Source organism: Camelus bactrianus, chromosome 18 (assembly GCF_048773025.1).
Source record: "Camelus bactrianus isolate YW-2024 breed Bactrian camel chromosome 18, ASM4877302v1, whole genome shotgun sequence".
NCBI lineage: Eukaryota > Metazoa > Chordata > Mammalia > Artiodactyla > Camelidae > Camelus > Camelus bactrianus.
Window position 1 is genome coordinate 19,972,447 of NC_133556.1, and position 27,029 is coordinate 19,999,475.

General features: G+C 38.2%; 3 protein-coding genes across 18 annotated transcripts in view; 1 reads left to right on the plus strand and 2 right to left on the minus strand.

Annotated features, from left to right (window-relative positions):
• REXO5 (RNA exonuclease 5) overlaps positions 1 to 7,892 on the minus strand; it is a 34,016-nt gene extending 26,124 nt beyond the window's left edge. For 5 of the 8 annotated variants that reach the window (XR_006726995.2, XR_006726993.2, XR_006726994.2 and 2 more), the window contains exons 1-4: positions 7,296 to 7,697; positions 3,253 to 3,365; positions 2,145 to 2,271; positions 827 to 923 (exon numbers count right to left, since the gene is read on the minus strand). Coding sequence is in view for 2 of the 8 variants with exons in the window: in XM_045521184.2 (XP_045377140.2) it covers positions 827 to 923; positions 2,145 to 2,271; positions 3,253 to 3,365; positions 7,296 to 7,433 (475 nt within the window). In the remaining 6 variants the exon portion in view is untranslated. Of the gene's footprint in view, positions 1 to 826; positions 924 to 1,532; positions 1,671 to 2,144; positions 2,272 to 3,252; positions 3,366 to 7,295; positions 7,698 to 7,838 lie in introns of those variants that run through there. The other 3 variants (XR_006726992.2, XR_006726991.2, XR_006726996.2) reach the window with 3 other exon arrangements.
• On the plus strand, positions 7,826 to 16,958 carry ERI2 (ERI1 exoribonuclease family member 2). Of its 5 annotated transcripts, XM_045521187.2 has the most exons (10): positions 7,932 to 7,985; positions 10,434 to 10,501; positions 10,588 to 10,671; positions 11,202 to 11,329; positions 11,823 to 11,979; positions 12,966 to 13,066; positions 13,310 to 13,391; positions 13,962 to 14,050; positions 14,251 to 14,433; positions 15,095 to 15,344. In XM_045521187.2, the coding sequence occupies exons 1-10, from the start codon at positions 7,963 to 7,965 to the stop codon at positions 15,200 to 15,202; spliced, it is 1,023 nt and encodes a 340-aa protein (XP_045377143.1). In that variant the 5' UTR covers positions 7,932 to 7,962; the 3' UTR covers positions 15,203 to 15,344. The 5 variants fall into 5 exon arrangements, with proteins under 5 accessions (XP_010959349.1, XP_010959350.1, XP_045377143.1 ...); XM_010961047.3 differs by having other exon boundaries at positions 7,826 to 7,985; positions 14,251 to 16,958; XM_045521188.2 differs by lacking the exon at positions 14,251 to 14,433.
• ACSM3 (acyl-CoA synthetase medium chain family member 3) overlaps positions 15,957 to 27,029 on the minus strand; it is a 42,345-nt gene continuing 31,272 nt past the window's right edge. For all 5 annotated transcript variants that reach the window (XM_045521193.2, XM_010961055.3, XM_045521189.2 and 2 more), the window contains 6 exons: positions 26,687 to 26,767; positions 22,538 to 22,639; positions 21,215 to 21,342; positions 21,006 to 21,105; positions 16,811 to 16,930; positions 15,957 to 16,711 (listed from right to left, as the gene is read on the minus strand). In XM_045521193.2, the coding sequence (XP_045377149.1) occupies positions 16,625 to 16,711; positions 16,811 to 16,930; positions 21,006 to 21,105; positions 21,215 to 21,342; positions 22,538 to 22,639; positions 26,687 to 26,767 (618 nt within the window). In that variant the 3' untranslated portion in view covers positions 15,957 to 16,624. The remainder of the gene's footprint in view (positions 16,712 to 16,810; positions 16,931 to 21,005; positions 21,106 to 21,214; positions 21,343 to 22,537; positions 22,640 to 26,686; positions 26,768 to 27,029) is intronic.

Here is a 27,029-nt window from a genome sequence, read left to right on the forward strand (position 1 = left end):
AAACATGTTCAAAATAAAGTGGAGGTCAAATTAAAGCTGCAGGTCAGACATGGACATCTATTAGAAGGAGAAGGGAACAATGGAAAGGTAGGAAGTTCGATGCCTTTGAGATAGAAGTTAATAGGAAACAGTCCTGAAGGAGGTGGAAAGGAATCACTGGTTACTCCTCACCACTTTTCCGTATCTCCTTAGTGCAACTATTCAATAACTTAATTACTTCTGAACACACACAAAAGCATTATTGAACAATAATACCTTACTATGTGCAATGAACTCTGATTAAGTTCTGTTCTATTCCATCACTCACCTCTTTGCCTCCTCAAAACAGGTTAGCTAAACCTAGCTAAGGGGACACAACCCCCAGTTTGAAAAACACTGCTATCATGGATATTTATATTTTAGCTGGCCAGCATCCAAACCTCCTGCCTACTCCCCATTGTAAGTAGTATTAGTGAATGCCCCCTACATTAGTCAAAGGCAGGATCTTCCTTCCCATCTGTACACTTGCAGGTACAATGACCCAATGATAGTTTAAAAATTATTCACAGTAATTTCTAAGAGTCCGATGTCAGTGATATCCAGGGGGGGCAGACTTTGCTATCTAACCTAACCAAATGGTTTTTGAGGCATGAACCTTGGCTATGTTTCCTGCTGTCTAATCTCCCTTGGTTCTTACCTTTTTCTTTAAAAATTGCTTTTCTGCTAAAGTTACTTAAAATTGAGTTTTGTTGCTTGCAAGAATAAACCTGATTAATTAAACTACTTTTAAGTGTACACATAGTATCTTTTAGAACAAGAAAACATCAAACCAGAGTCACAGCCATACCTTCCATTGATCTGGACAGATCCCCAGTTGTTTGTTTCTTACGCAGCCCAATGATATCAGCTAGAAAATCAGACGATGGAGGAGGCAAGCGGAATTTCTGAAAATACATTAACAGGTTTTTACAAAAATGCTTGAAAGCAGTTAAAATACTATCAAAGACCTAGACTTTTATTGTCAGCCCAAAGCTATGAAAGGTCTGGACCTTAACTGTTTGCAATATAAAATGAGGACTCTTTCCTTAATGCATAAAAGTGACTAGGTAAGTGAAGCCACATCTATCCTACCCCAGAAATTTTCTTTGCTTCTCTGATTACACATTGTAGAAAAGAAATAAACATTACAAAAATGTGTAACTTAGAAAAGCAAAGCCCCTTATATTTTTCAAAGCACTTTCATATCTATTACTTCAGTGGATAACATGCCAGGTAGAAGACAGCAAAGCAAAGAGGTTGAGAGTTAAAGCCTCAGGCTCACCTGGGCTTAAATTCCAGCTCTACCACTTACTAGATGTAACTTGGGCAAGTTACTCAGTTTCCTTCTGTATAAAACGGGAATTAAAAATTCTCTCTTTTACAGGACTACTGTTGAGAATTAGAGATGATATATGCAGCATGATTAATATAATAGGGCCTAGCACATAGATAGTGTTCAATAAAAGAAAGCAAAAAAGAAAATGAAGACCCAAGGAGATTAAGTTAGAGCTCACCAATTCAAATGCTCTCAGTGGTAAATAGATGAAACAGTGCGATAAATGGAGGAGGCTATGGGAAAATGGAGAGAGCATGCCTCTTCTAAAGACAGCTTCTATTCAGCTCCAGGTGCTGTTGTTTTGAAGGAACTTAATCTTGTAATGTTGTCAAGAGGCCAAAAAAAAAATATTTTATGTAAATTTTACAATTTTGGGGGGAGGAGAGAGGTATCTATTTATCTATTTATTTAAACAGAGGTACTGGTGATTGAACCCAGGACCTTGCGCATGTTAGTCACGCAGTATATCACTGAGCTATACCCTCCCCCATTACATTTTATAATTTTTTAAACACCATAGCCCAAATAAAAGGGGACAATATCAAGTATGATCTGGGAACTACAGATTGCAATCCGGGAATAAGTGTTTTGCCGAGATTACCAAAGAAAAATCGGAGACAAATCTAATTCTAATCTCAACACAAGGTCTCAGTCTTAGTCTTTTTTTGCTTTCTACAACATCTATTGCTTGTTCAATCAGGTTGCCAAGAAGCACGGTTTGAGACATGTGCACTGGTCTCTAGATGGGAAGACCTGAGTCAGGTTCTAATACAAAGTTTTCTTAACTTACATGTCTGAATATCTTTCGGAAAAATCCAAACTCCAAATAAAACCTGTAAAAGTGTAGCTGACTCATTCCCTGCAGTACAAAAACCACCACGTTGTTCAGGTGATTCTGGTGAAAAAGCTGGCACCAGCTGTTGAAAAATAAACCAACACAGCTAAGAGTGATACTATCAAGTCAGTTACAGGCATACATAAGGGGTGTGAAGAAAGCAGTGAGCAACAGCTATTGGAGTTTATCATCACCCACTGATTGCCTGGAAATGGAGAACAGCTATTATTGCACAGAATTCACATTAAGATCTCTTGAGATAATTTATTCCATTCAAATTACATACAATACCAAGTGAAACAGAATGCGAAATCTGAAATTCTATTAAGATTTGTTTTACATTGGAACAAGCTCAGTTTACAAAGGTGTATCTTCAAGATCCCACTCTGCTCTATAGTCCTTTGTAAGCCAGTGACCACATGACTAGCTATAAGAAAGCTAGTTTTAGATAAACTGACAGAATAATGGCAGTATCTGTTAATGCAGAAGATGGCTTCTGACGTACCTAGTCAACCTCCCCCTAGACAGAAGTGTACATTCAAAAATCTCTCTAGTGTGTACTACATAAATAAACACAATTGTCATTAGATATTTCATAATGGCACTGAGGATACCAGAATAGGAAAATTCTCTTCGCTCTTGATTTGTAAAAGGAGAAACAAGATCGAGATTCTCAATATATGATCATGTTATTTCAATCAGGTCTCCACTGGGGGTTACAAGTCAAAATACCTAGAGTGGCCAGACAGAGACTGTAAATAACAGGTGCAGGCCAGGTGGAACATTGAAGTGTACATCTAAAAGGAGGAGGCCACTATTCAGCTTCGATAAATTTCTGTCATGTGGAAATATAAGGACAGCTGCCAGATCTTTGAGTTTTTTTGAAGAAGTACAAAATTTGGATTTTATACAGAGATTTCCAATTTAAATTGTTGGCAACTACTGTAAAAAAAAATGTTTAGGATAGTCTGTGCAGCAAATAAATAACGTCAGGCAGATGTGATCCTTCAGACACCAGTTTGAAACTTCAAGTCTATGCCCATCATTTAAGTTCATCTCATACCTGGGTTTAGGAACACTGGATTTGCCCAGAACTGCATACTTCAGCAAATCACATAGCTGGTCATGGGTTACTTCATAGTTTTCAGCAAATAAAATGGTAGATAAGCGGGCTTTCTGCAAAGATAAAATCAGAGCGTAACAAATTATGAGCATAAAGAATAGAAACAAAACAAGGCAAATTTTTAAAATATTCCAGTTCTGATAATTTTAGCATGTATCTAGACATAAGGAGGGTTCTAATTAATTGGGAACGAAGGTTTAAAACAACAACCTGTGGTATGATCTTATTAATAGGATATTTAATAAATATTGATACAGAACCTTAATTACAGATACTTGGCTATGTGCTAGGGATAGTAGGATAAATAAAATATGACTCATACTCTCAAGGAGTCCATTCTACTATGGGAAAAATGCAGAAACAGGTAATTCCAATAAAACGTGAATGCTACTATAAAGATATAGAAGCAAAGAGGCTAATTGCCTTGGGGGTTGGAGAGTTTTGGAGGCAGCATCATTGAGATGAAAATTCTAGGGCTGAACCTTGAAAATACTGTATCAGCTGGGTCGGAGGGAACACTGTGTCTAAACACGTAGTTTGGTTTGGCTAGAGCCAAGACTGCATGTTGCAGAGTGGTAGAGATATGAGAGGAGAGAGAAATGGGAGCCAGATCAAGAAAGATCAATGTGGTCTAAGATAAGGAGTCAGACTTTAATCCTCTCCTTAAAATAGCTTTGCACTTATATCTAGTTATTAAAGTAATTCATGATTGTTTTAAAAGAGGAGGGTAAAACAGACAAAAGACAGATGGTAAGTGAAAGTAAGTCACATGTCAGATAATTACCACTTTTATTTTGGTCTGGGAGGCAGCAGAGTAATACTGTAGGAGTTCAAGGCCTGGAATCACACTACCTGAGTTCAAATACCAAGCTCTACCATCTTAAATGACTTAAGATATTAAGAAGTTAGGAAAAAGTGCCTTAACCTAAAACAAAGGTTTCTTCATTTACAGAATAATTATAATTCTACCTCATGCAATTATTGCGAAGACCAATGAGGTACTGCAAGCGCAATATACGAGACTAGTCGTGCCTGACATACCATAAGTATTTAATAAACACCAGATATTATTATAATTATTGCCATTTTTCCCTGTGACTTTTTAAAGCTAATGTTCAACACTGCTTATTAGCCATTTACAGTTCTGAGCACTTCACACCTCCTAAATCATTTAATTCTTACAAGTCTTCTTAAGCAGGCACTGTTATCCCCATTTTACGGATAAAGAAATGGAGAAACAGATAAGTGGCAGAACCTAGACTAGAAAGAAGGCTCAAAAGCCCAAACTCTTTTCATCATTGTATTATATTGCCCCCAAGGGATTATAGTATACATTGTTTTGTAACTAACTCCCTCCACCAAAATTTAAAAAATCTGTAAATATCTTTCCATATCCGTTAAATGTAAAATCAATTTTAATAGTCCATTCTCTTAAATTTACCTAAAAACATAATCTATATGAAAAAAATGACTTATTGATGACACATCCGCTTTTTAAAAATTATAAACATATGATAAGCACCTTTGTATAATATTATGATAAGCACCTGTGTATAGACATCCTCCCATATCTATTTTCTCAGGATAAATTTCTGGTTAAAATAAGCATGCATGTTTTACATTCTGACCATATTCCTAACTCCTTTAAAAATACACCAATTTTTATTTTTTTTAAAAATGAGATTGATAATGATTGAGTCTATATGGTAATGAGTAATCGTGGTCACCGAACATAGGATGTCAGAGTATGAGTAGGGTGAGGAGGGTATCCGATAGGGAAGACAATCCAGGACTAGGGGTAAGAACCTAGGACATACATACAGGAAGGTTCTGCAACGTGAGGTGTCAAAGCCTGAGTGATATGAGGAGGGCATCCATCCATACAGTAGCAACTGGAGCAGTGAGGCCTGGCATCAGATGTCAGAAAATGTTTAAAGTAAGGAAGGCATCACTGCTGAGGGACAAGAGTGGTGTCACAGAATTCAGAGCCCGAACAGGGAGAGGATGTCCATGGGAGGATGATGGTAGTAGCTTGTTGCAGTAGCAACAAAGGCATTCTCACAGGAAATTGACCTGGTACAAGATGCAGTGACAAGAGCCCAAGCAGGGTGAGGAGGTGTGAAGATATGTGGCAATGGAAGCAATGGGGGACTGATAAAATATATTAACAATAATGGGGAATCAGGTTTCTCAGTTATATAGGGAAGTTATAAATATGACAAGGGAGAAAATGAGAATGAACCCTGTGGAATTAGACTGGAAGTAGAGATATTGGTATGAATTCATGGTTTTTCAGTATGTACAGATAAAAAAACCTAAATGTAAACATAAGCACATGTTTGTGTATATGTGTGTACATATATACACATGTATTTCCTAGCTTTCTTTTTAAATTACAGACACCCCAGTAGCAATAAGCATATCTAGCACCCAGAGCTTCAAGTTTTAAATGTCATTCTCCACTAGAAAAACAAGTCTCCTAGAAGAAATGGCTGATCACAGGCTGGGGCAGGGAAAGCACAGAAAAGCCTGGAACAACATCTTTTTGTGCCAGAAAAATAAGGAAATGCTCAAAGAATGATGAGGTCGTGTCAAAAGGACACAGAAGCTAACTTAATGGCTTAATCTGGGATATTCTGAAGAGCAAAATATAGAAATGGATTATAACCAACTGAATAGGTATCCCCTAATTCATACTAATAAAAAAAAATAAATTGCAAATTTAATGAGGAAGCATCTCCCAACAAAATTTCAGAGAAAAAGAATAACTTTAGAGAAGTTTAGCACACGGTATCTCAAGCAATAAAGGTTAATATCACCAGTAATGGGACAAATCAAATCAGGGTACAACCTGATAAAATACAAGAGAACAGAGTATCACTTCTGTGATATTCCTGCCAAAAATGTATGACCTGAATCTAATAAATGAAAAACAGACAAACCTAACTTGAGGGATATTCTACAAAATAACTGTTCCAGGATTCTTCAAAAGTAGTAAGGTCGTAAAAAAAAAAAAAAGTAGTAAGGTCGTGAATGTCAAAGAAAAGATTGAATAATTGTTTGGATTGAAGGAGACGTGACAACTAAATGTGACACATGATCCTACGATGGATCTTACAGCTAAAAAAGACATTACTGAAACAACTGGAGAAGCTTACATGGGGTCTGAGACTTAGATGGTAGCAAAATATCCATGTTATTTCCTGATTTTGATGGTTGCATTGTGGTTATGTAGATTGCAGCATGTATGTAACAGTAAAATACTGGGTGGGGGGGCATTGTGTTAGCAACTACAGTACTTTCAAATGTTGGCTGGGGGCTAGTTTTTGGTACTATTCTTGCAACTTTTAAGTTTGAGAGTGTTTCAAAATAAAAGTGATGAGATTGTCATTTCCTTTTTTTTTTTAAGCCACGTTAACCTTTAAAAAATTGTTTTGTCAATCTGATAGCCACCCCTCCCCCAAAATCTCATTTTAATAAAAAATGTTTCACTGCACTAATTCCCTTCTAAAATACTACATAACTTATTTATCATATCTATTGTTTATCTTCTGTCTCTCTCCACTAGAAAGGGAAGTAGAAATCTTTTGTTTATTCACTGATGTACCCCAAGTACCTAGGACAGTGACCAGCACATGGAAGACAACAGAATCTGATGACTAAAAGAATGAATGACATATATTTAACTCTCAATAAATGACAGGGATGATCATCAGCCTTATTACTCCCCTGCTGGAATGTAAACCGCACGCGGGCTGGGAATTCTGCGCTTTGGGGCACCGGGGTATCTCCAGAACCTAGTACAGTTCCTGGCACACAGAAGACCTCAATGAGTATTTGTCGAAAGAACAGTCGTCTTGTGTGCCAGGCACTACACCGCTTTTAAACCGCCGACATCAGCTCTAAGGTGTAGGTGGTATTATATTATCATTTGGGAGCTCCAAACCGCCTCGGGCCGCCCACTCAGGCTCCCCATTGCTCACCTTGGCCTCAGGCTGCCGCCCCTCAAGATCCCAACCGGCTCTCTTCACCTCAGCCGACCCGACCACCTTGTTCGGGACCCGCCTCCTCTTCCGGCCCTTCTTGGGGGTCCTCCCGCTCCTTTCCCTCTCTGGCTCCATGAGGCTGTGGAGAAAGACCAGTGAGAGCTGAGAAAACCCCGACGCCCTGATGGCCCCGGGCCGCCTCCTGAGCGGGGAGCAGCAAGGGCTACCACAGCCTACAACCTTCCTCAGATTCTCTCCTCAGTTCGGTTTACAGAGCGCTTCCCGCCCGCCTCGGAAAGCGAGGGTGCGAACGGTCTTCCCCGTTACGAGGAAGCCACGCCGCGCCGAGCCAAACGGCTCTTCAGTCCACGCCGGAGGCCGAAGGCCGGACTCCAACGGTTCCCAACGGCGCGAACTCCCCTCCGCCCCTTGGAAAAAAGGGAGAGGGGCGCTGTCTAGCGGCTTCTGTGGCAAAACGCACTCCCCACTTCCCCACCCCCGAAAAGGCCGAAAACAAGCCAGGCGGAGAGCACAGACTACCGCTGCCTCAGCCACCGCCACCGCAGCTGCCGCCGCCTCAGCCGCGCCGGCCGTTTGAACGCGCCGGAAGTGGGCGTAGAGCAACTTCCGGAAGTTGGGCTTTGACGAGAGAGGAGTGTCGGGAATGGCGACCAAGAGGCTAGCACGGTACGCGAGGGGTTTGCGGGAGGCGAGGGGGAGGGGGGTCGCTCCTGGTCCGGCCCTGGCGTCTGCGTCAGGGTTCCCGGCGTCAGCCTCCATTCTATGACAGCTCCGATGTCTCGGACCTGCTTTTGCAGGCGTGGGCTGAAAGGTATCTTCCTGGACCTCGGTCTCGAGCCTCAGGCCGCCCTCTGAGCGAGGATGGAAAGACCAGGGCTCTCAGCTGTGTACCCTAGAGCCAATGTCTGCCCATTCTAAACCTCGGGAAACAAGAACGGCCCCGGAAGACCGTTGGGAGGTCACAGGCAGCTCCACTGGACCCACCAAGCTGTTTACCCTACCACTTACTAGTGATCCGTTTAACTCAGAATGTAAATCATTGTGCCTTTTCCCTGATTCTCTGACTCGCTGTTCACGTTTCTGATTAATAGAAGCAGTGTAATGCATTAGTGAATAGCATGGGTTTTAGAGCTGGATGATCCTGGGTTCAAATAACAAATATGTGTTCTTTTGCAAATTGCTAAATTCATTTTCTCATTCAGTGAATATAGGTGATGTTGGCTGAAAAGAAAATGCACAGCCTAAAAGTTGAGAATTATGTTTTATGTGGCAACACTAAGGACTTAAGCCTTGAAAGCAGCCTCTTAGGTCATTTTGAAAGACTGCTCAGAAGAGGTAAAGAGGAGCCATGGTATATAGGGGTCTTTGCAACAAAGACTAGGTAATGTGACCGTTAAAAATTGCTGTTAATTAAAGGAAACCAGGTATCTCAAGTTAATGAATTTAGTACTTACAAGAAGATACAACATTCTGGGCTCCTTGAAGCCATACTTTTGATATACACCGTAGCTATTTATCTAGGGCCAGTATCCTGTTCTTCCCATCCGGAGTTCCCTCAGGTTGTGTGGTTGGGGGTGGCTGCAGTGGCTGAGGACTTGGCATCAGGCAGCCACCCCCAAGGGCAGTTTGTCTTCAACCTGAGTTCTCCCAGGACTCACCTTTGGCATTGTTAGGTAGGTGGCTGATGGCTTGCTGGCCTGAGCATCCTTTGTATGCCGATATGGAAGGCAACATTTTTCATTCACAGTAGCAAAAGTAACTACCTTGTGCAGTTGTTGAGGATGAAGTGAAATCACCATCTTAGTTCAGTGCCTACTCTGGTAAGCAATCAATACATGTCAGCTGTTATTCCCAACTCCCCACCACACTTGCAACAAAAAATTAGAAATGGACGTGTCTGCCTAGTTAAACTCTACTTATTCAGTGAAGTAGTTTGTCTCACGGCACTTAAGACCTCAGTAAGCTTGTAAGCAGATAGGGTAGGAGTTCCCTGGAGAAAGAACCAGGCATGATTTTCTTGACATAAGGGAAGCTGTTTTTGGCCTAGGCCATTTTGTGATCTAAGCCTGTCCAAAATGCTTGTCCTTTATCAGATCTCAGTGGGTAAAGATCTTCAGCGAGTTTCAGTGGTTAAAATAAGCCTGCAGTGCACAACCACCAGGTTGACTGGAACCTAAAGGATGATGCTGTTGATCTTTTCTGATCCTCTTGACTTCAATCAGCTAAAGCTTGCAATCTATCTCAGCCACCCAAGCCCCTTCATGCATACGCATATACCGTTGGCTTAAAACATCCCCAGTTTTTCTGTGCAGGGAGACATGCTTTGGGGGAAGATCCCCGATGTTCTCCTTACTTGTTGCAAATAATAAATCCTTCCTTCTCCTGCCCTTTGTCTTGGCTGTGTCTTTTGGCTCAACATCCACCAAGAGGCAAACCCAGTTTTCGGGTAGCAAGCTCATCCCTTTCTGTGGACTTAGCATATTATCTTTAAGAATCCTTTATCATATATTACCTTACAGTAGTTTCTTTACCCAGATACTTTAAGCTCCTGGAAGACTGGACCTGCACTGACTTCACACAGCTGTGCTGTACACATAGCAAGGGCATGAAAAGTGCAAAAGCAAAAATACCTTGAGGGGAAGGGGTGTATGTCAGTGGTAGAGCGTGTGCTTAGCATGCACAAGGTCCTGGGTTCAATCCCCAGTACCTCCATTGAAAATAATAATAGTAAGTCACTAAATAAACCTAATTACCTCCCCACTTCAAAAAAACAAATAAAAATTTAAAAAATAAAAATAAATAACGAGCTTTTCCAGGCATCCTTACAATCACTTGAATCCCTCAGTGTTACTGTAAAATAAGGAGAGCAGAAAGAATTGACCTAAGTTTGCAAATATGCACTTTGAGGCCTGTGCAGGTGGAATGACTACTAAAATCAAGTTTGGAAGTTAGTACAAAGAAGTAATCTTTTACCTTCAAAGTCTAGCTCAGTTTCCTGTCAATCACAATACATGAATATATTAATAATGAGGGTTATACCATTAGTTTGTTAGCTTATATAAAAAAGGAGTATGATGAGTTTGTTGAACATACTGGATTGTTTTACATTTTTAGGCAGCTTGGATTAATTAGGAGAAAGTCAACTGCACCAGCAAATGGAAATCTAGGAAGAAGCAAATCTAGTAAGTAGTGTGCTTAATTTCTTTATATTTTGTAGCATTGCACTTTTAACACTGGTAAAGCATAAGGATACTCTGATCCTTTGCAGAGCAGTTGTTTGACTACTTAATTGTCATTGATTTTGAATCAACATGTTGGAATGATGGGAAACGCCACCGGAGCCAGGAAATAAGTAAGTCTGGACCACCAATGGTCAAAGATAGCACTAGATGAATCATTTTAAAGTTTATAGATACATAACAGCTAATGGTTTAAGAAAACAAAATGATCTATGAATTAGTAATTTACTATAAAATCTGACTTGACAAAAAAAGAACAAAAATCTAATACCTAAATTTATTATCATATAAAATAATTGTCTTAGGATTACATATAAAATTTGAATTGCATAGAAACTGAAAAAAATACCTTTGCAAGAAGAAATATGTTTCAATTTCCATATGGTCTTCATATTTAATTGTGGAAATATATTCAAGAGTTTTAACTAGATATACTCATAACTTTAATAGTTTGACTTATTCTTTGGCATAACTTTATTATACCCATTACATCACACTGCATTGGTCATTTTAATATGCTTTTACTGAAGTAACAATTGTTCAGTAATGCTACATGATGGTAATATATGTTTAATTTAAACTAATTGAAGCATTAATTTAACAATTACATATTAAAGTGTCAATTGATGATTCTTTCATGTAGTTGAATTTCCAGCTGTATTGCTGAACACATCAACTGGAGAGATTGAATCTGAGTTTCATGCTTATGTGCAGCCTCAGGAACATCCAGTACTTTCTGAATTTTGCATGGAACTAACAGGCATAAAGCAGGTATGCCCTTTTTCCCCCACTTCTCATCCCTCTCACCCCAACAAACAAGCAGGTAAGATGCAGATATTAAATTTTAGAAGTCAGTTGTCAAAAAGAAAAGCTATCCATCATTTAGAATTAGATTTACTCATCGTTAGGAAAAATGGAGACCCCTCCAGAAGTCCATTGGAATCTTTAAAAATTAGGAAGAGTAGTATAAAAATGAATATCAAATTTATTTTATGGAAATTAAGTGACATCAAATTTCTGTCGATCATGGTTTATTTGTTGTATTTCTGGGTGATTTTAGATTGATCAACCTAATTTTCTTACTTCGCAGAATTCTAATCATTATCTCTCTCCTATATGTTTTAACGTCTTTTCACTAGGTAAACTCTTCGCTAGTTAGAACCTCTTCTTTGTTTATATCGCTCACCACTCCCCCATGCCTAGTTAAAGGGCTCTGTAATTATGGAATTCAGTTGTTGAATTCAGATTTTGTGACTCTGTCCAGGATCAAGTTGATGAAGGAGTCCCTCTGAAGATTTGCTTATCTCAGTTCTGTAAATGGATTCAGAAGATTCAACAAGAGAAGAAAATTATTTTTGCTACTGGGATTTCAGATATTTCTACTTCTGAAGTAAACTTATGTGCATTTGTTACTTGGTCAGGTAAAAAAATAAGTTATTATCTATCAATCATAAATGAGTAACATTACCACTATGTAGTTCTTTATCTCTAGTAAGAATTATACTTGTTAATTTCCTGGGTCACGAAAAGAAATCTAAGTGCCTAGCAGATACTGATCGAGAAAAGTAAATTTATGTGTATTTAAAAATTTTTAAATGCCTTAAAAATTTAACCCCTAACTTTAAGAATCTTTCTGTATTGCTCCTCTCTGTTCTTCTGAATCCGGGCAAAGACGATTTAATGAAAACTCTTATGCTATTTTCTACAACTTTGGAAAAAAAGAGTCCTCAATCAACTCACATTCTTTGCTTTTATACTTTTACACTTAAAATATAAACATTTTAAAAAAATGGACCATTTAAGGTAGATATTTTATATGCCTGTGACAGAGCATTGCTGTTAATAGTCATTGGTAGCAATATTTGGTTTCTAGCCTGTGTGATCAAGCCACTCACAATGGCTGTTCTCTTGCTCTCTGTACATCCCCTGCTCAGCCAGTCCCTGCTTCACCTACACCTTGCTCACATGGCCCTCTTAATACATACTTGCCCCTGGCCTAAGCTAGTGATTGTTCTAATCTTTATATCAATACATCTCCACCATGATAGCTTATCAAAGGTGTGTGAAGGGCTTGCTCTACTGGTGTCCCTGGTAACCGATTAGCCAACTTATTGTCAACTCCTTTTATAACTTATAACCCTCCCACCCCTGTAAAGTGAAGAATTATTAGATATTAAGCAGGGCAATTAAATCTTACTATTCTAGTATATAGTATATAATATTTACCATATGCAGTATATGTAATATATACAACATAGTATATTATAATATATACCGTTATATATTATTATTCTAAGTCCTGCTATTCTGTTTTATATCTTTCAGCATTTTATTTTTAAATGATGATAGCATAAGTAAAAACTGCTGGCATCATTGACTATGTTCTATTTTAATATACTTAATGCAGACTGGGACTTGGGGGTTTGCCTGGAGTATGAGTGTAAAAGAAAACAGCTATTAAAACCTGTGTTCCTTAATTCCTGGATTGATCTCAGAGTAACTTACAAGGTAAAGGCCAAAGATGGGGGGCATGTTCAGTTTCCTTCTATTGAAAAATGATTAAACTTTATCCTACACATAGGTTTGGGTTATTACAAATAAAGTATTTGTTTTGAAATGTTTAAAGTATATAAAAACAACACAAAAGTCAGCACGTTTCAAATCTAATAGAGCTGAAAATTATGAAAAATTTAATACTTAGCCTTTAAATAGTAATCATTTTTTTAGATATGTTGTTTTTTACTTGACTAGATTTTCTATAACAGAAAACCAAAAGGACTAAGTGGTGCCCTGGAGGAAGTGGGAATAAAATTCTTGGGACGAGAACATTTTGGTTAGTATAAATTGAAAATAATTTTATTATGTAAGTCATTTTATTTTTATGCAGTCTTTCATTTGAATCTCATTTTTTGGTGATGTCATTAACAAGGAATATCCTTCAGCCTGAAAAAAGCCCTAATCTATAAAATTCAAATTTGTTTCCCAGACTTTCAAATTATCTTTTATAAAATATTGTAAGATTAAGTCTGCCATCTAGTGGCTTTCTAGTTGCTAAAAAGAATGAAAAGAATTAGCCAGATCAATCGGAGATTAAACAAATGCCCAGGTAATACAGTGGACTAGTGAAAAAACTGAACAAGACTATTAGATTATTCATAAAACATGGTCCCTACAAGCATGTTGAACTGTCCAACAAAATTTTACCACCTCTGTAAATGTGGGAAATCTGTCTTTCATTGGTAAGGCTGCCACTGCTTTCCACAAGACCAATATATCATGATTAAAATTAGTAAATGATCATAAAACCAACAATATTCTAATTTCTATTTAAGTGGTGATTTTTTTTTTGCTCTTTCTTTACACTGATGCCACTAAATTCAGTGTTTGACATCTGTCTCCTCAGGGTTGGATGATTCTCGGAATACTGCCCTTCTTGCTTGGAAAATGATCAGGGATGGTTGCTTAATGAAAATTACAAGGTCCTTGAACACGGTTAGTGGTGTCTTGTCTCTATTCTGTCATTTCAAACTCTGGAAGTAATTGGAGGCTTATTGAAATGTTAATGTCATGTATGCTGTCATTTATAAATCAATCAATGATGACGGGGTTTTTTGGGTCATATCCTATAATATGTACTAAAGAAATGATGAATGCAGTTTCTAAAGCTGTTGAATTTGTCTGTGGAACCACAGGTTCCCACTAAGAGGAATCCCAACATTTTGGCCAGAAGTTTGAATATGGATCGAGTTGAAGAAACATCAGCCTGCATGAGTAGTATTCATAATCCCAGCATATATGATAGGGAGCCTGAAAATACAATAAAATCTCACCAGAAACTTCAAATGAGGCCAGTTGGTGTGAATTCTCCTATAAAGGTACAGCAAGATCAGTTACAACTAAAGGACAATGTAAAAGCAGGTCTTCACAATGGCAAAAGCTGTTTATCTGTTTTTAATACTAAATCCTGGACTTCTCTAGGGCAGTTGCAGTCTTCCAGCTTGAATACACCTATGCAGAAGCAAATAAACCAACATGTTGCATTTAATACCAACTCTAAGTCTTCAACAGTTGGTTCAGAATTGGTACTTGTTTCAACAACCATCTCATCTGTTAATAATGTTTGTGATATGGAAATGAGTTCTGCTCTTGATTGTTTACCTATGCTGACTGATTGGGAGGATGTAGCTTTACTGCCAGCATCTCAGCCTGAGCAGAATTTATGCTGTATACCTCCCATTAGTGATTCAAACTTAGACACTTCATTTAATTCTGGAGAAACGTTAATGGGGTTAGAAGAATCTGAAATGTTAAGTCATGAAAACTTTGGAGGCACAGAAGAAACTCCTCAAAAATCTGAGACCTCTAAGTCTATTGTGTATAAGAGTCCACATACTACTATTTATAATATAAAAGAAGCCGAAGCTCCAGGTTCCAATGTTTTTGACTTTAAATTACCTGAATATAAAGCAAGTAGCTTCAATGGTATTAATGCCAATATGTCTCATCCTTTAGTTCTGAGGAAACATCTTCTTTTAGGTGGTACTAAAAGGAATCCTTCCAGTCCCCTACCTTTTCCACCAGCAAAGAAACAGAACTTCACTATTCATGAGGAAAAGTCTGCATCATCTGATGGCTCCCCAATGAGCAGTTCTTCCTGGAAGGTTCTCCCCTCTGTTTTAACTTCTAGAGTTAACCTACAGGAGCCTTGGAAGACTGGGAAAATAACACCTCCTTTATGCAAGTGTGGTCGAAGATCTAAGAGACTTGTTGTTTCAAATAACGGACCGAACCATGGAAAAGTTTTCTATTGTTGTCCTATTGGGAAATACCAAGAAAACAGAAAATGTTGTGGTTATTTCAAATGGGAACAAACACTTCAAAAGGAAAGAGGCAACAGCATAGTTCTGTCTCATTCCCCAGGGAGACTCACTTTTAGTTCTCCAGAAACAAGCCATATTTGTGACAGAAATGTAAATTTTTCTACTAAAAATTCATTGAAACTCAGACCTTCAATGAGGAATTGACTTTTTTTACATCTAATGTTTTTACTTTAATGTGACTTTTAGTGCAGTAAAGAAAAAAATGTGCGTAGGGCTTCAAGTTGTGAGGACTTAGTGTATCTGAGCTCTGTAAGCTATACTGGGGCTATTCAGCACATTTTCACACACACACACACACACACACACAGAAAATAGAAGAAAAAAATTTTCACTGGCTTCTAATTTCATTCACCAATTATCTAATATTTGTTTTCTGTTTATGTATGAATCCTGGTTGTACCTTAAATTCCCAAACATTATGAGTATTCTGATAATGCCTTGTACTATTTTATATTTCATATGTTAATACTTGCCAAATTTATCATACTTTTTGATAAGCACAAATGAAGAACCACAAATGAAGCACTTGGTAAACTGGATTTATTAGATTAAATATAATAAGTAACAATGCTAGTATATGATACCCTTATTTCCTTCATTGAATTATAACTGATACAAAATTTTAGTTTCAGGTGTACAACATGATATCCTCCTGTTACAGTTAGACCTTAAAACATATTTTAAATTATTTTTAAATTGAAGGAAAATGTGACTAATAAAAATCCCTAGCCTATTTTCAGGTAAATACTTGTATTTTGAGAATTATGACAATCTTCTGATATTTTGAATTTTTCTAAAAACTTTGATGACTTGTGTAAGCCTTATTTCAATGCTTGAAAATTGGTTCTGATTTGTATATCAGCATATCAGAAGAATTATTCAACTAAGATTTGAAATCCAACAGATCAGAGATTTGGTTCAAAACCTGCTTCTATACTGTAAATTTAAAAATTCCTCAGCAATTGATGGTACTCTTTTTAATGTTACCAAATTATTAAGAATATTGACGCTTATGCAGAGGGATTTACTGAATATTTATTTCAAAATTCAGCCTCTGATGTTATAACCACAAGCTATTTTAAATCAGTTTATAAGCATAGTATCACATTTTTTTATCACCTCTTCATAATGTTGTGGTTTTACAGAGTCTTGTTTTACAGATACCATGATAATTAAAGGAATGAATTTAAATTGTTTCCCATTCTGTCTTCTTCAGTTCCTTCCTTTTTATCTTCCCACTGACAGTCTTTGGCAGCTCTTGAATAAATTCTACCTGTTGATATCAAGGGAAGAAAATTAATCCATAAGTTTTTGTCTTTAGACAAAGTCAATTATATAACAGTTCTGTTATGAACTATTCAATAATACTTACCTTCCTGGGATATTTGTAAGGTGCTGTAGTCTTTTTTACATGCTCCTGAATCTCCTTTTTCAGTTGTTCTTGATCATGTGACTTGTAATCAGGGTTCAGAACAATAAAAGCCTTTACTACCTAAAATAAATATTTGAAACAGCAGAAAGATGTATATTTTTATGTTTTAGTGTGTCTTGTTTACTTTCTCTAATTTGGGAATCTGAGAACCCGATGGGGTGGGCCAGAAGCTTTAATAGGCTTAGATCCCAGCTCTGTGCTCTTAAGCCAGTCAGTTGACTCCCCACACTGCCTATTTTGTATCTAATACAAGAGAGGTTCTGCGACCCCTGCTTTGTGTATGATCTGCACTTGAACCTTCTCATCTAAATACATCTTAAACTCTACTTTCTGACCTGTTTCTGGTCATCTCTGCTCTTGACTTCTACCCTCATCTTTTATTTCCTTCAAAACAGTTCCTTTTGGAAACCTGGTAATTTACTAATCACAGTCTCTCATATAACAACCCCGCTTGATCTAGACTAGCTTATAGCTCACCACCTTCAGTATGGCTCTTATAAACCGTATTTACACTGAGTTTGCCTTATCCTTGTTGAAGTAAACAGTTCACTGAGACTGTCCACTTTCCATTCTATGGACACTTCTGTTGATGCAAGACTGTGAAGTTTGCAACAGCCACTTTCCTATTGCTCTGACTCACCTGTCCCTGAGGAATAAGAGTAGAAGTGCTAAATCACTAAAGGGGTGTCACCTATAGCTTAAAGTATACATAATAGCCCATCTCCAGGAACTCTGCCTCCCATGCCTGAGTGTCAAGCTAAAATACATTTGTTTAAGCTCACAGGAAGCATCCTGACCAGGCCCACCTGTGAATGGCTGCAGGAAAGAAGAAATTAACACATCCCCTCCAGAATCTGCTTGCTGCAATACAGACCAATAAATCCAGAGATGAATTGTTGAGGCAAGGAATAGCAACTTTATTCGGAAAGCTAGCAGACCGAGAAGATGAAGGACTAGTGTCCCAAAAAACTATCTTGCCCAGGTTTGGATGCTAGTTTCTTTTATAGAGCAAAGAGGGAGAAGTGAGGAGGTAAAGTAAAAAAGGTGATAAACTGTTGCAAATATTTCCTGGTTCCAGCCAAACTCAGGGAGGGGATGCGTTAATTTCTTCTCCTGCAGCCATTCATAGGTCAGGCTGTTTCCTGACTCAAGCATGGGAGGCAGGGTTCCTGGAGATGGGCCATTACATGTACTGTAAGCGATAGGCAACATCCCTTTAGTGATTAACTTACAGCAAAAGTAACAGGATACAAAGGTTAAAGTAAAAGAAACGGATCCAATATGGAGTCAGATTGGTTCTTCCCTATTACAGCAGTATGAGCTTGTGAAACCTAGCAAGACCCTGCGCATCCCCAATCCCTGCCTCTTGTTTATAGAAAAACTGAAGTCTCCAGGCCTCCCTGAGTCACAAAAGGGCAGGCTCGAGCAGTTGACAACAGTCACAGACTCACTGTCTGATGCACATTTCCGAGTTATTTTACAGATACTGTAACGTCCACCATGTAAGCAGCTCTTTGCAGGAAACCACCCTAGCAGGAAACCCCTTTTCTTTTCACTGTAGCAAAACTATACTATAACTAACTTGAAACCAGGCACCCCCATGCCCTACTCATTTCTGGCTTAAGCACATCTTTCAAAATTTTTGACCACACAGTACCTTGCCTAACCTGCTGGTCTTTTCCCACAGATCGAAGAAGTAGAAATGGAGCATAAGTAATTAACAAATGACCAGATCTCTTAAAAACAAAAACAAAAAACAAATAGAAGTCAACTTTTCCAACAAAGAAGAGTAATTAGAAAATTTAATCATCACAACCTGCTATGGAGCTAGTTATACTAATATCCTCGTCTTCTTTAGAGACATTGCCTGTCATTCAATAAATACGTGAGCATTTGAAAAAAAAAAAAAAAAAAAAAGACCAGATCTCTTCCCTAGCTTCCCTTTCAGTAATCTCCCAAACAAGGTAGCATCTAAGGAAAATTCACAAGGAACTGACAAGCCTGCAGGCAGCGAGGGGAGGAGAGAATGGAGGAGGTGGCAAGGACTCTGACCCCCTTATCTCAATGATCAATGGAGATTTTCCCTTTAACAACTTTCATGGCTGAGCAGAATCTTCAGAAATGGTATTTTGGGGACACTGAGTCCACCATCTCCCCAGATTGCCAGCATTCTGATTAAAAGCAACTTTCCTTTCTATCAACATTGCCTCCCTCGAGTATTGGTTTTTGATCAGCGAGCAACTTGGATTATGTTCAGTAACACTCGGACTCGGTAACATTATTCAATGTCGTAGCCAGTAGCTACTTAAATTAATTAAAATAAAATTTTCTCAGTGGCAGTAGCTACATCTCATGTGCTTGGTAGCCACTTGTGGCTATTGTACTGGATGGTAGAAATAGAGAACATTTCCAGCATTGCCTACGTCTAATAGTGTCCTATGGACTTCAAATTCCAAAGACTTTTGTGATCCAAAAAATTTAGGAATCCAGTGACCTACACAAAAATTTCTCAGCTCTTTATGTCACATTCCAATGTTAAAATAGTATTTAAATCTAAACGTTCTTTTCAGAAGTAACAACAATGACAAAAGTCATCCATTCCTTTATCACTACTGGAAGTTTTGTCTTTTTTTGTCTTTTAAAGAAGGCTTGTAGAAAACACATATTTTTAAAAATTGTGAAAATATGGCTAGATAAATTAAGTCATTGGCTGAAGTAAGTTTTTAAAAGCAAATTAACCCTGTGAAATTTCTAAAAAAAATAAATAAATAAAAGAAAATTAACTGAGAGTGCAGCACAAAAGCTATCAAAACAGGAATTAAATTAGGGAAATACTTGCTTTTGGACAGTTTTCCAGAGAAAAAGTTAAATATTGATGAAAAATATCAAATTAGTTATGATTAGCTAATAGCATTAGGAATTTTTAAAGCTGAACTATTACAAAATAGTCAACAATGTGAAAATGCACACAGTAAGTTGCAAAACTATGGTAGGTAGATAAAAATGATCAATATTTTGGATACTGTCCTAAAATCTTCCTTTTATCTGTTTTTGATCAGTTCTTCCAGAACTTGCTACACAGTCACAGGCCTGGCAGGACCTAACCTGGATAAACATGCAACCCAGTAGGACAGTCCTGCTACCAGAAAGAGGAGCTACCTGTGGCATGGAGCACATGGCCACTTTGTGCATGGGTACCTCATTCCGGACATCTGCCAGGGAACGCTGCAGCTTAGTAATGTTGGGAAACTGGTCAAACTTTCCCCTTCACTTGACTAACCCAAGCCCTACACCAAGACCCCAGAGCTATGGTGGGACCATAACCCACCGATAGATCTTTGCTGTGTTATACTCTGGGATGTCAGGTGACTGTCAAGCTAACTCTGTTCCGAAAGGCTTAGCTACCAAGTAAGCACCTGTCTAGCTGGATAAAACTAATGATGACTGATGGTAGAGGAGAGGTGCCAGAGGAGCTAAGACTCATGAAATCCTACTGGTGGAGTTCAGAGCGAAAGGACAGACTTTAATAATCACTGAATCTGTTCCCTGCTCTCACTACCTGGAGGCCCTGCCTGGCAAATGTGACCTGAAGGATGGCGTGGAACTTTTAAACCTAAACTACCATGTGATCAGCCCCAACAGGAGTGAGCTTTCAGGACTCCTGTCTTATTCATAGCTCATGTCCTGAGTCCTTTCCTTACTGACCAACCCAGTCTGCTTTTGGTTACTTAGTTCCTGTCTCTGACCTTGCTCTCCCACTCCTGATATTTGAAGCCAGTCTATCCTCTTGTGCTACACTAGGGACCATGTTGGTTTCCAGACCGGATCCTATCTAGCTGATGTCTGGCACCCTATCCTGATGGGAGTCTGCGTTGTTGGCATTCACACTATTGCCCCATCACTCCAAGGAAAGGATTCAAATTATTTATAGTATATATTTTTCAGTCTTATTCTATAGCAGTTATTTCTGATTAGCATATTCTATCTGATGTGCATATTTAGTAATGGGTTTCTATCTGACTTGCATAGTTATGGAATGAATCATTTGGGTAATTCTTTTTCAATGAACTACTGTTTCAAAGTATGTGTTAGACTGCCAACAAATTACGAAATAGAGGTGAATCAACTCTTTTACCTCTCCTCTGATGGGGTCTGGGCTGCTGACAACAGCTGACTCTGCAACTGCAGGATGCTCACTCAGGGCACATTCTACCTCAAACGGTCCGATTCGGTAACTGGGAAATAAAACAGAAGGCAGGAGTTTATAAAGGTGAGCAAAAGGTTCACTCTGGAATGCTTACAATCAGTCAACACAGACATATCCACAGATGAAGAAAAAATTACCCAGAGGATAATATGATGTCATCTGATCTTGCAACAAACCAGAAATAGCCATCCTCATCCATATAGCCCCTGTCCCCAGTGATATAGAAATTGCCTCGTAGAGTTGAAGCTGTTTTTGTAGGATCATCCTATAAAACAAATAATAATTAAAATTATTATGAATGTGACCCTTCTGCTCAGTCGGATTTTTTTTCAATAAATTTTATTTTTTATTTTATTTATTACTGTATTTTTTTTTGGCCAGGGGGTAGGTAATTAGGTTTTCTATTTATTTTTAGAGGAGGTAGTGGGAATTGAACCCAGGACCTCATGTATACTAAGCATGCACTCTACCACTTGAGCTATACCCTCCCCTCAGTTGGATTTTTAAATTTTTAAGAAGGAAGAAAAGTTTGGTGGTTTTGAGAATCCTTGGAATAAAGAGGAGCTAGTGTGTGAAATAGGGATGAAAGGCTAGCATTGAGCCAGCCAAATATAAGAAAAGTAAACTCTAGCTACAAACACTAGGCATGCTGCCATCCTAAGAATTTTCTTAGATGAGTCACAAAATAAATATTGCAGGAGCTCGAGCTCAGAGTCTGCTAAATAAGTCTCTTGTTAACTGGTTAATATCTAAACACTGGTAGGAAAAGAGAGAATTCAATATCCAGAGTTAAAAGAAAGTTCCTACCCCTCATAATCCAAAGAACAGACAGGGTTTTGTTGTTGTTGTTGTTGTTTATTTGTTTTTATATTTGGTTTTGTTTTACACAAAAACAGAGAATTGATTCTGTAAATTTGGCAGGAAGAAAAAGGAAGTATTGTTACATGATGTAAAATTCACTGACAGTTAGAACCTGGACCTTTGACTATATTGATGTAAATTTTGCTCTAATTTGAATACTGTGATTAGAGATGAACTATGTTTGCGAACAGTAAGGAGCTTGAGAGGCCTCTAGTGAAAGAAATTTACTTAAGTCTCACTGCCCCATTCTTTCTCTCTCACTCCTCCCATGAAGGGAGACCCCTAATCAGATTACAGGAAAACGATTGTGTGCTGATTTATAGTGGAGAGGATTCATGATGTTAAGAGGGCTGTCTTCTTTCTAGGGCTCCCTTCCTCTCACCTTCATGGGCCTGGAGCAGTCATCTAGCCTAGGGGGGCCAATGTGCCCTTCTCTAATAAGCATTTGGGTGTTTCTCCAGTTCCCTGTCTGAGGGATAATGAATCTCTCAGGAAAAGGCCAAATACCTATTCCAGGTGTATTTTGTGGCAAATAGGGAGAGTTACCAAGCACTTTTGAGAAATACAAAGAAAATGAGATGTTATTTAATGTCTCTTACTATATAATGAGTAAAAAGGCCACATGGTCGGTTAGGTAGAACTTGGATGCCAATATCTCCTTCTTGTCCAGGTGGTAGAACATTGCCATTTGCATCTAAAATCTAGGATGAATAAAATAAAATAAAATAAAATAAAATAAAATAAAATTAAATTAAATTAAATTAAATTAAATTAAATTAAAATCCAGGATGAAACAATAATTTAAGGAAATTTTTATTTAATGTCACATCTGAAATCTTTGCTTTGCATGTTTTGTTTTTTTGCCATTTAAGAATGCAGACTTTAGAACATTTTATGTATACTTTAAATTCTTAAGAGAAATATATTTATTTAAATTCTTATTGAAAAATACAAAGTGCAGGTTAGCAAAATGTGATAGAAGAATAAAATTTTTCTTTAATTCTGCCACCCAGCAATAATCACATTTTGGTTATATCCTTTGAGATGATACAGACATAGGAAAAAAATAGGATCACTTTATAATAGAGTGTTTTGCAACCTGCTTTTATCATTTAGCAATATATCTTAATTATCTTTTCCTCTCAAATAAATATTTCATTACTGGTTTTCAAACTTTCTAAAACAAGTAGCTAGCATTTATTAAGCACTTACCACATCCTAAGTAATGAATGCTAATGCTGAAACTATTTCACATGTACTGTTTTCTTTAGTCCTTACAACAGCCCTATCTGGTTAGAACTATTATTATGCTCATTTTACACATGAGGAAACTGAAGTGCAGAGATTTTAAGTAACACAGTGTATGACTGAACTGGAATTCAAATCTCACAATCACTCTCCAGATCCTAAGCTTTTCATCATTGCAGTTCTCCGTGGAATCTCTCCAGGGAGTTCAATCCATTTTCTACAAATCCAAATAAGCATTTCTCAGGTTGATTGCTTATCTCATATATCTGATTTTGCTCCAGCTGACTTTTTAGCTGTTTCTAAATATGAAAACTCTACTCTGCTTTTATACACATCCTTCAAATCTGAGATGTAGCTTGCTGGCAAATAAGGGTATATTTATCTGGCCCTTTCCAGAAGGAAAAGGGCTTATGTCCCCAATGAGAAGCTTGCAAGGCAAAGGAATTCTAAATGTAAAAACTTACTCTTAAGTTCTTGCAAATAAAAAAGTATAACTTCCCTCCCAGGCGTCTCAGAAATATTTGGCTCCAGGTATCAAGAAATTATTGATAGGAAAGAGATGTTAAAGAGTTCCAATTATTTAACACAGACTACTATTTAATAGATGGGAAAACAGACAAAACAGTCTATCTCTGGGGAGATCACATTCCTCATCGTTTAAGGGTTCCTAGAATGTTTAAACAAGAAGATTATGAGCTTGGTCTCTGAAGTTGCAAAAACCTGACATCCAGCTGGTTGGAGTACACCCCCAGATGCCAAAATGTCACTAAAGATAATATTGGCTAGGTAACAAGGGGCCCAATAATAAGAGCCCTTGAGAAAGAGTTAAAAATGAAGGTGGCTGCTTTAGGGAAATGCAGATCAAAACTATAATGAGATACCACCTCACACTTAATAGGATGGCTCCTAACAAACAAAACAAAACAAAACAAAATAAAACAAAAAAAACCAAAACATAACAAGTGTTGGCTAAGATACGGAGAAATTGGAACCCCTGTGCACTGTTGGTGGGAATAAAATGGTACAGCCACTATGGAAAACAGTACAGCAGTCTCTAAGAAAATTAAAAATAAAATGACTATATAATCCAGTAATTCCATTCCTGGGTATACACTCAAAAGAATAGAAAGCAGGGTCTCAAAGAGATATCTGTATACCCATGTTCATCATAGCATTATTCACAAGAGCTAAAATGTGGAAGCAACCCAAGCATTCATCAACAGATGAATAGATAAGCAAAATGTTGTGTATACATACAACAAAATACTGTTCAGCCTCAAAAACTATTCAGCCTCAAACAATAGTTAAGTCTGTTTATAGAACTATTGTTAAGTCTGTTTATAGAATGTGGCTAATGTTCCCTACCCCTTCTCTTCTTAGAAAAGCTTTTCAAAGTTAAGGAATTCAAGAGAGAGGTAAATAACAATTAACAACACTTATCTTTTGGACCTTTAGTATGTGCTAAGCATTTTGGTATGCTCTTTAGAAATATTATCTGATTTTTGGGAGGGGGGTGGTAGGTAATTAGATTTATTTATTTATTTAAAAATTTTTAATGGAGGTACTGGGGATTGGACCGAGGACCTCGTGCATGCGAAAGCACACCCTCTACCACTGACCTATACCCTCCCTGCTAGAGATACTATTTCATTTCATCTTCACAAGAAACCTAGGAAATCAGTTCTGTTATTTATTATTAGGGTTAAACCAACTTGATGTGCCCATGACTAAGGCAGGGGGATGTCCTCAGGACTAAAACCAGGTAAGTCCCAGGCAAACTGGGACAAGAGGTTCACCCTGGTCCCTGTTGTAGAAATCAGGAAACTGAGACAACTTTTAACAACTTACCCAAAGACACTCAGCTGGCGAATAGCAGAGCCAGACCAAAACCAATAGGCAATCCTACCTTTAGACAAGGTTCCCATAGCAAAGTTAAAGTGAGGGAAAGAACCGAGCATCTGGTTTATTCCATAAACAGTGACATCAGCAATCAATCTCATGTAAACTTTCTCAAACATACCTGATTATAAGAATTACCTGGGATGCTCGTTTAAAACACAGATGTCAGGGTCCCACCCTAAATTTTCTGAAACAGTCTCTCTAGAGAAGGAGCCTGAGAATTTGTGTTTTTAACAAACACCTGAGAGAGGTGATCAGGCAGGCTTACTGACCCTGGCTGGCTTCCAACAAGGGGAAGAAAGTGTCACGCTGATGAAAGGCAGGACATGTCTCTTATCCCACATCTGGCTCCTTGGTTCCAAGGACTCAGCCATACAGCAAGACGTTTTATGTCCCACTGCTACGGCATCAGTCCCAAGGACATATCCCAGAATTTCTTTGTTCTCTTTCTCCCCCTGAAGTTTCTGTTTTAGAGCTGAGCTCCACGGGAGAAAAGAGCCAGTAATAGAAGATGACTGGCACCTCTGGAATGAAGATAATAATGGCAAAGCCTTCCAATAAAAGACCTCGCTGCCTGATCGGGGGCGGGGGGAGGGTTGGAGAGGCTACCTGGCTGGCAGGGCTCCCCAGTCTAGTGTTTTCTTTTCTCTCTGAGCAATAAAAGCAGCTCTTGTTTTCACTTTGTCCCTCTGCCTGTATTGAGAATTCTTTCTCAGTCGGCCGGCAAGAACCCACACATTTTGGGGGGGTGGGGGGGCTTGCCTACCCACCTGGTGGGCTTTCCAATTCAGGGGTCCTTCTATCCCCTAACACACCCCGGTGATTCTTTATGATCAGAGAAGCTTGGGAAATATTCATCTAATCTACAGCTAACCCTCATTAAGTTTGGTTCTGAGGTCTCTGAAACTCCTTCGTTTTGTGTTTGTGTTGATATTGTTTCCTTTTGCGTATTAATGTAATTTCCTTTGGCTATCCTTGGCTTTGTCTGGGTTGATCAGAGAGCAGCTTTAACCCTGTACAACGTGTGCTGATGGGATAAATAGGGATCAGGTAGTGAAAATGGCGGTGGTTACAGGAGAGCCAGGAACTGGTCAGGCAGTCCGTCAGGAAGAGAGGGAGAATGCTGCAGCCACTGTCAACTGTAGCCCCTTTTGGTCCACTTGACCCTTTTAGGAGTTCTGGAGCTCCCTAACCAGAAGGGGCAGGGTGGTGGTGGTGTTAAGAGTATGGACACCGGAACCAGACTGCTTGGGACTGAATCCTAGCACTAGCAGCTACGATCTGTATGACCTTGGGTGTTTCCTTAACCTCTCTGGTCCTCATCTGTAAAATGGTTCTAATATTGCTGTGTCTCTCATAGGTTCCTTCTGGAAATTAATATTTATAAAATGCTTAGAACTACTTGGCATAAGCAACTGCTTTGGGAAAAAAAAAGACCAATAAACTAACATTTCTAACACATTTCCATCTCTACATGGAAGTTAAGATGTCATGAAAGGAGCATAATCATTCCTAAAACTAGGAGTATAAGGGAGCAGAAGTGGGGTAGGTGGTAAACAGATTGGGTTGTTAAATATTTTCCTGGAAAGGGATATACAAACCTTAACATCAAAGGCAGGTGAAGGCTTTCCCATTGATCCAGGCTTAATTTTCATTCCCTTAAAATTTCCACAGATTAGCACCTAGTGAAGAAGAATGGTAAAGTCAAGTAACATTACCAGTAACTTAAATGTATTCATTCATCCACCATGCATTTATTCAACAAATATTTATTGAGAACTTGCTATGGACCAGGCTCAAAATAAATTCTCTGCTCTCATGAAGTACAGAGATAGATACTAAACAAACAAATATGAGTTATAACACTAAATAAATTTATAACTACTAAAATACCCATATTTATGAAAACATTTGTACTTGTATTTGCATGATACTTATTATGCT

Excerpts from the sequence above, each read along its gene's own strand:
- ERI2 (XM_010961047.3), top strand. The coding sequence starts at position 7,963 with ATGGCGACCAAGAGGCTAGCACG. Across the intron at positions 13,392-13,961 it reads CTTGGGACGAGAACATTTTG|GGTTGGATGATTCTCGGAAT; the intron begins GTTAGTATAAAT and ends CTGTCTCCTCAG. Across the intron at positions 14,051-14,250 it reads TTACAAGGTCCTTGAACACG|GTTCCCACTAAGAGGAATCC; the intron begins GTTAGTGGTGTC and ends GTGGAACCACAG.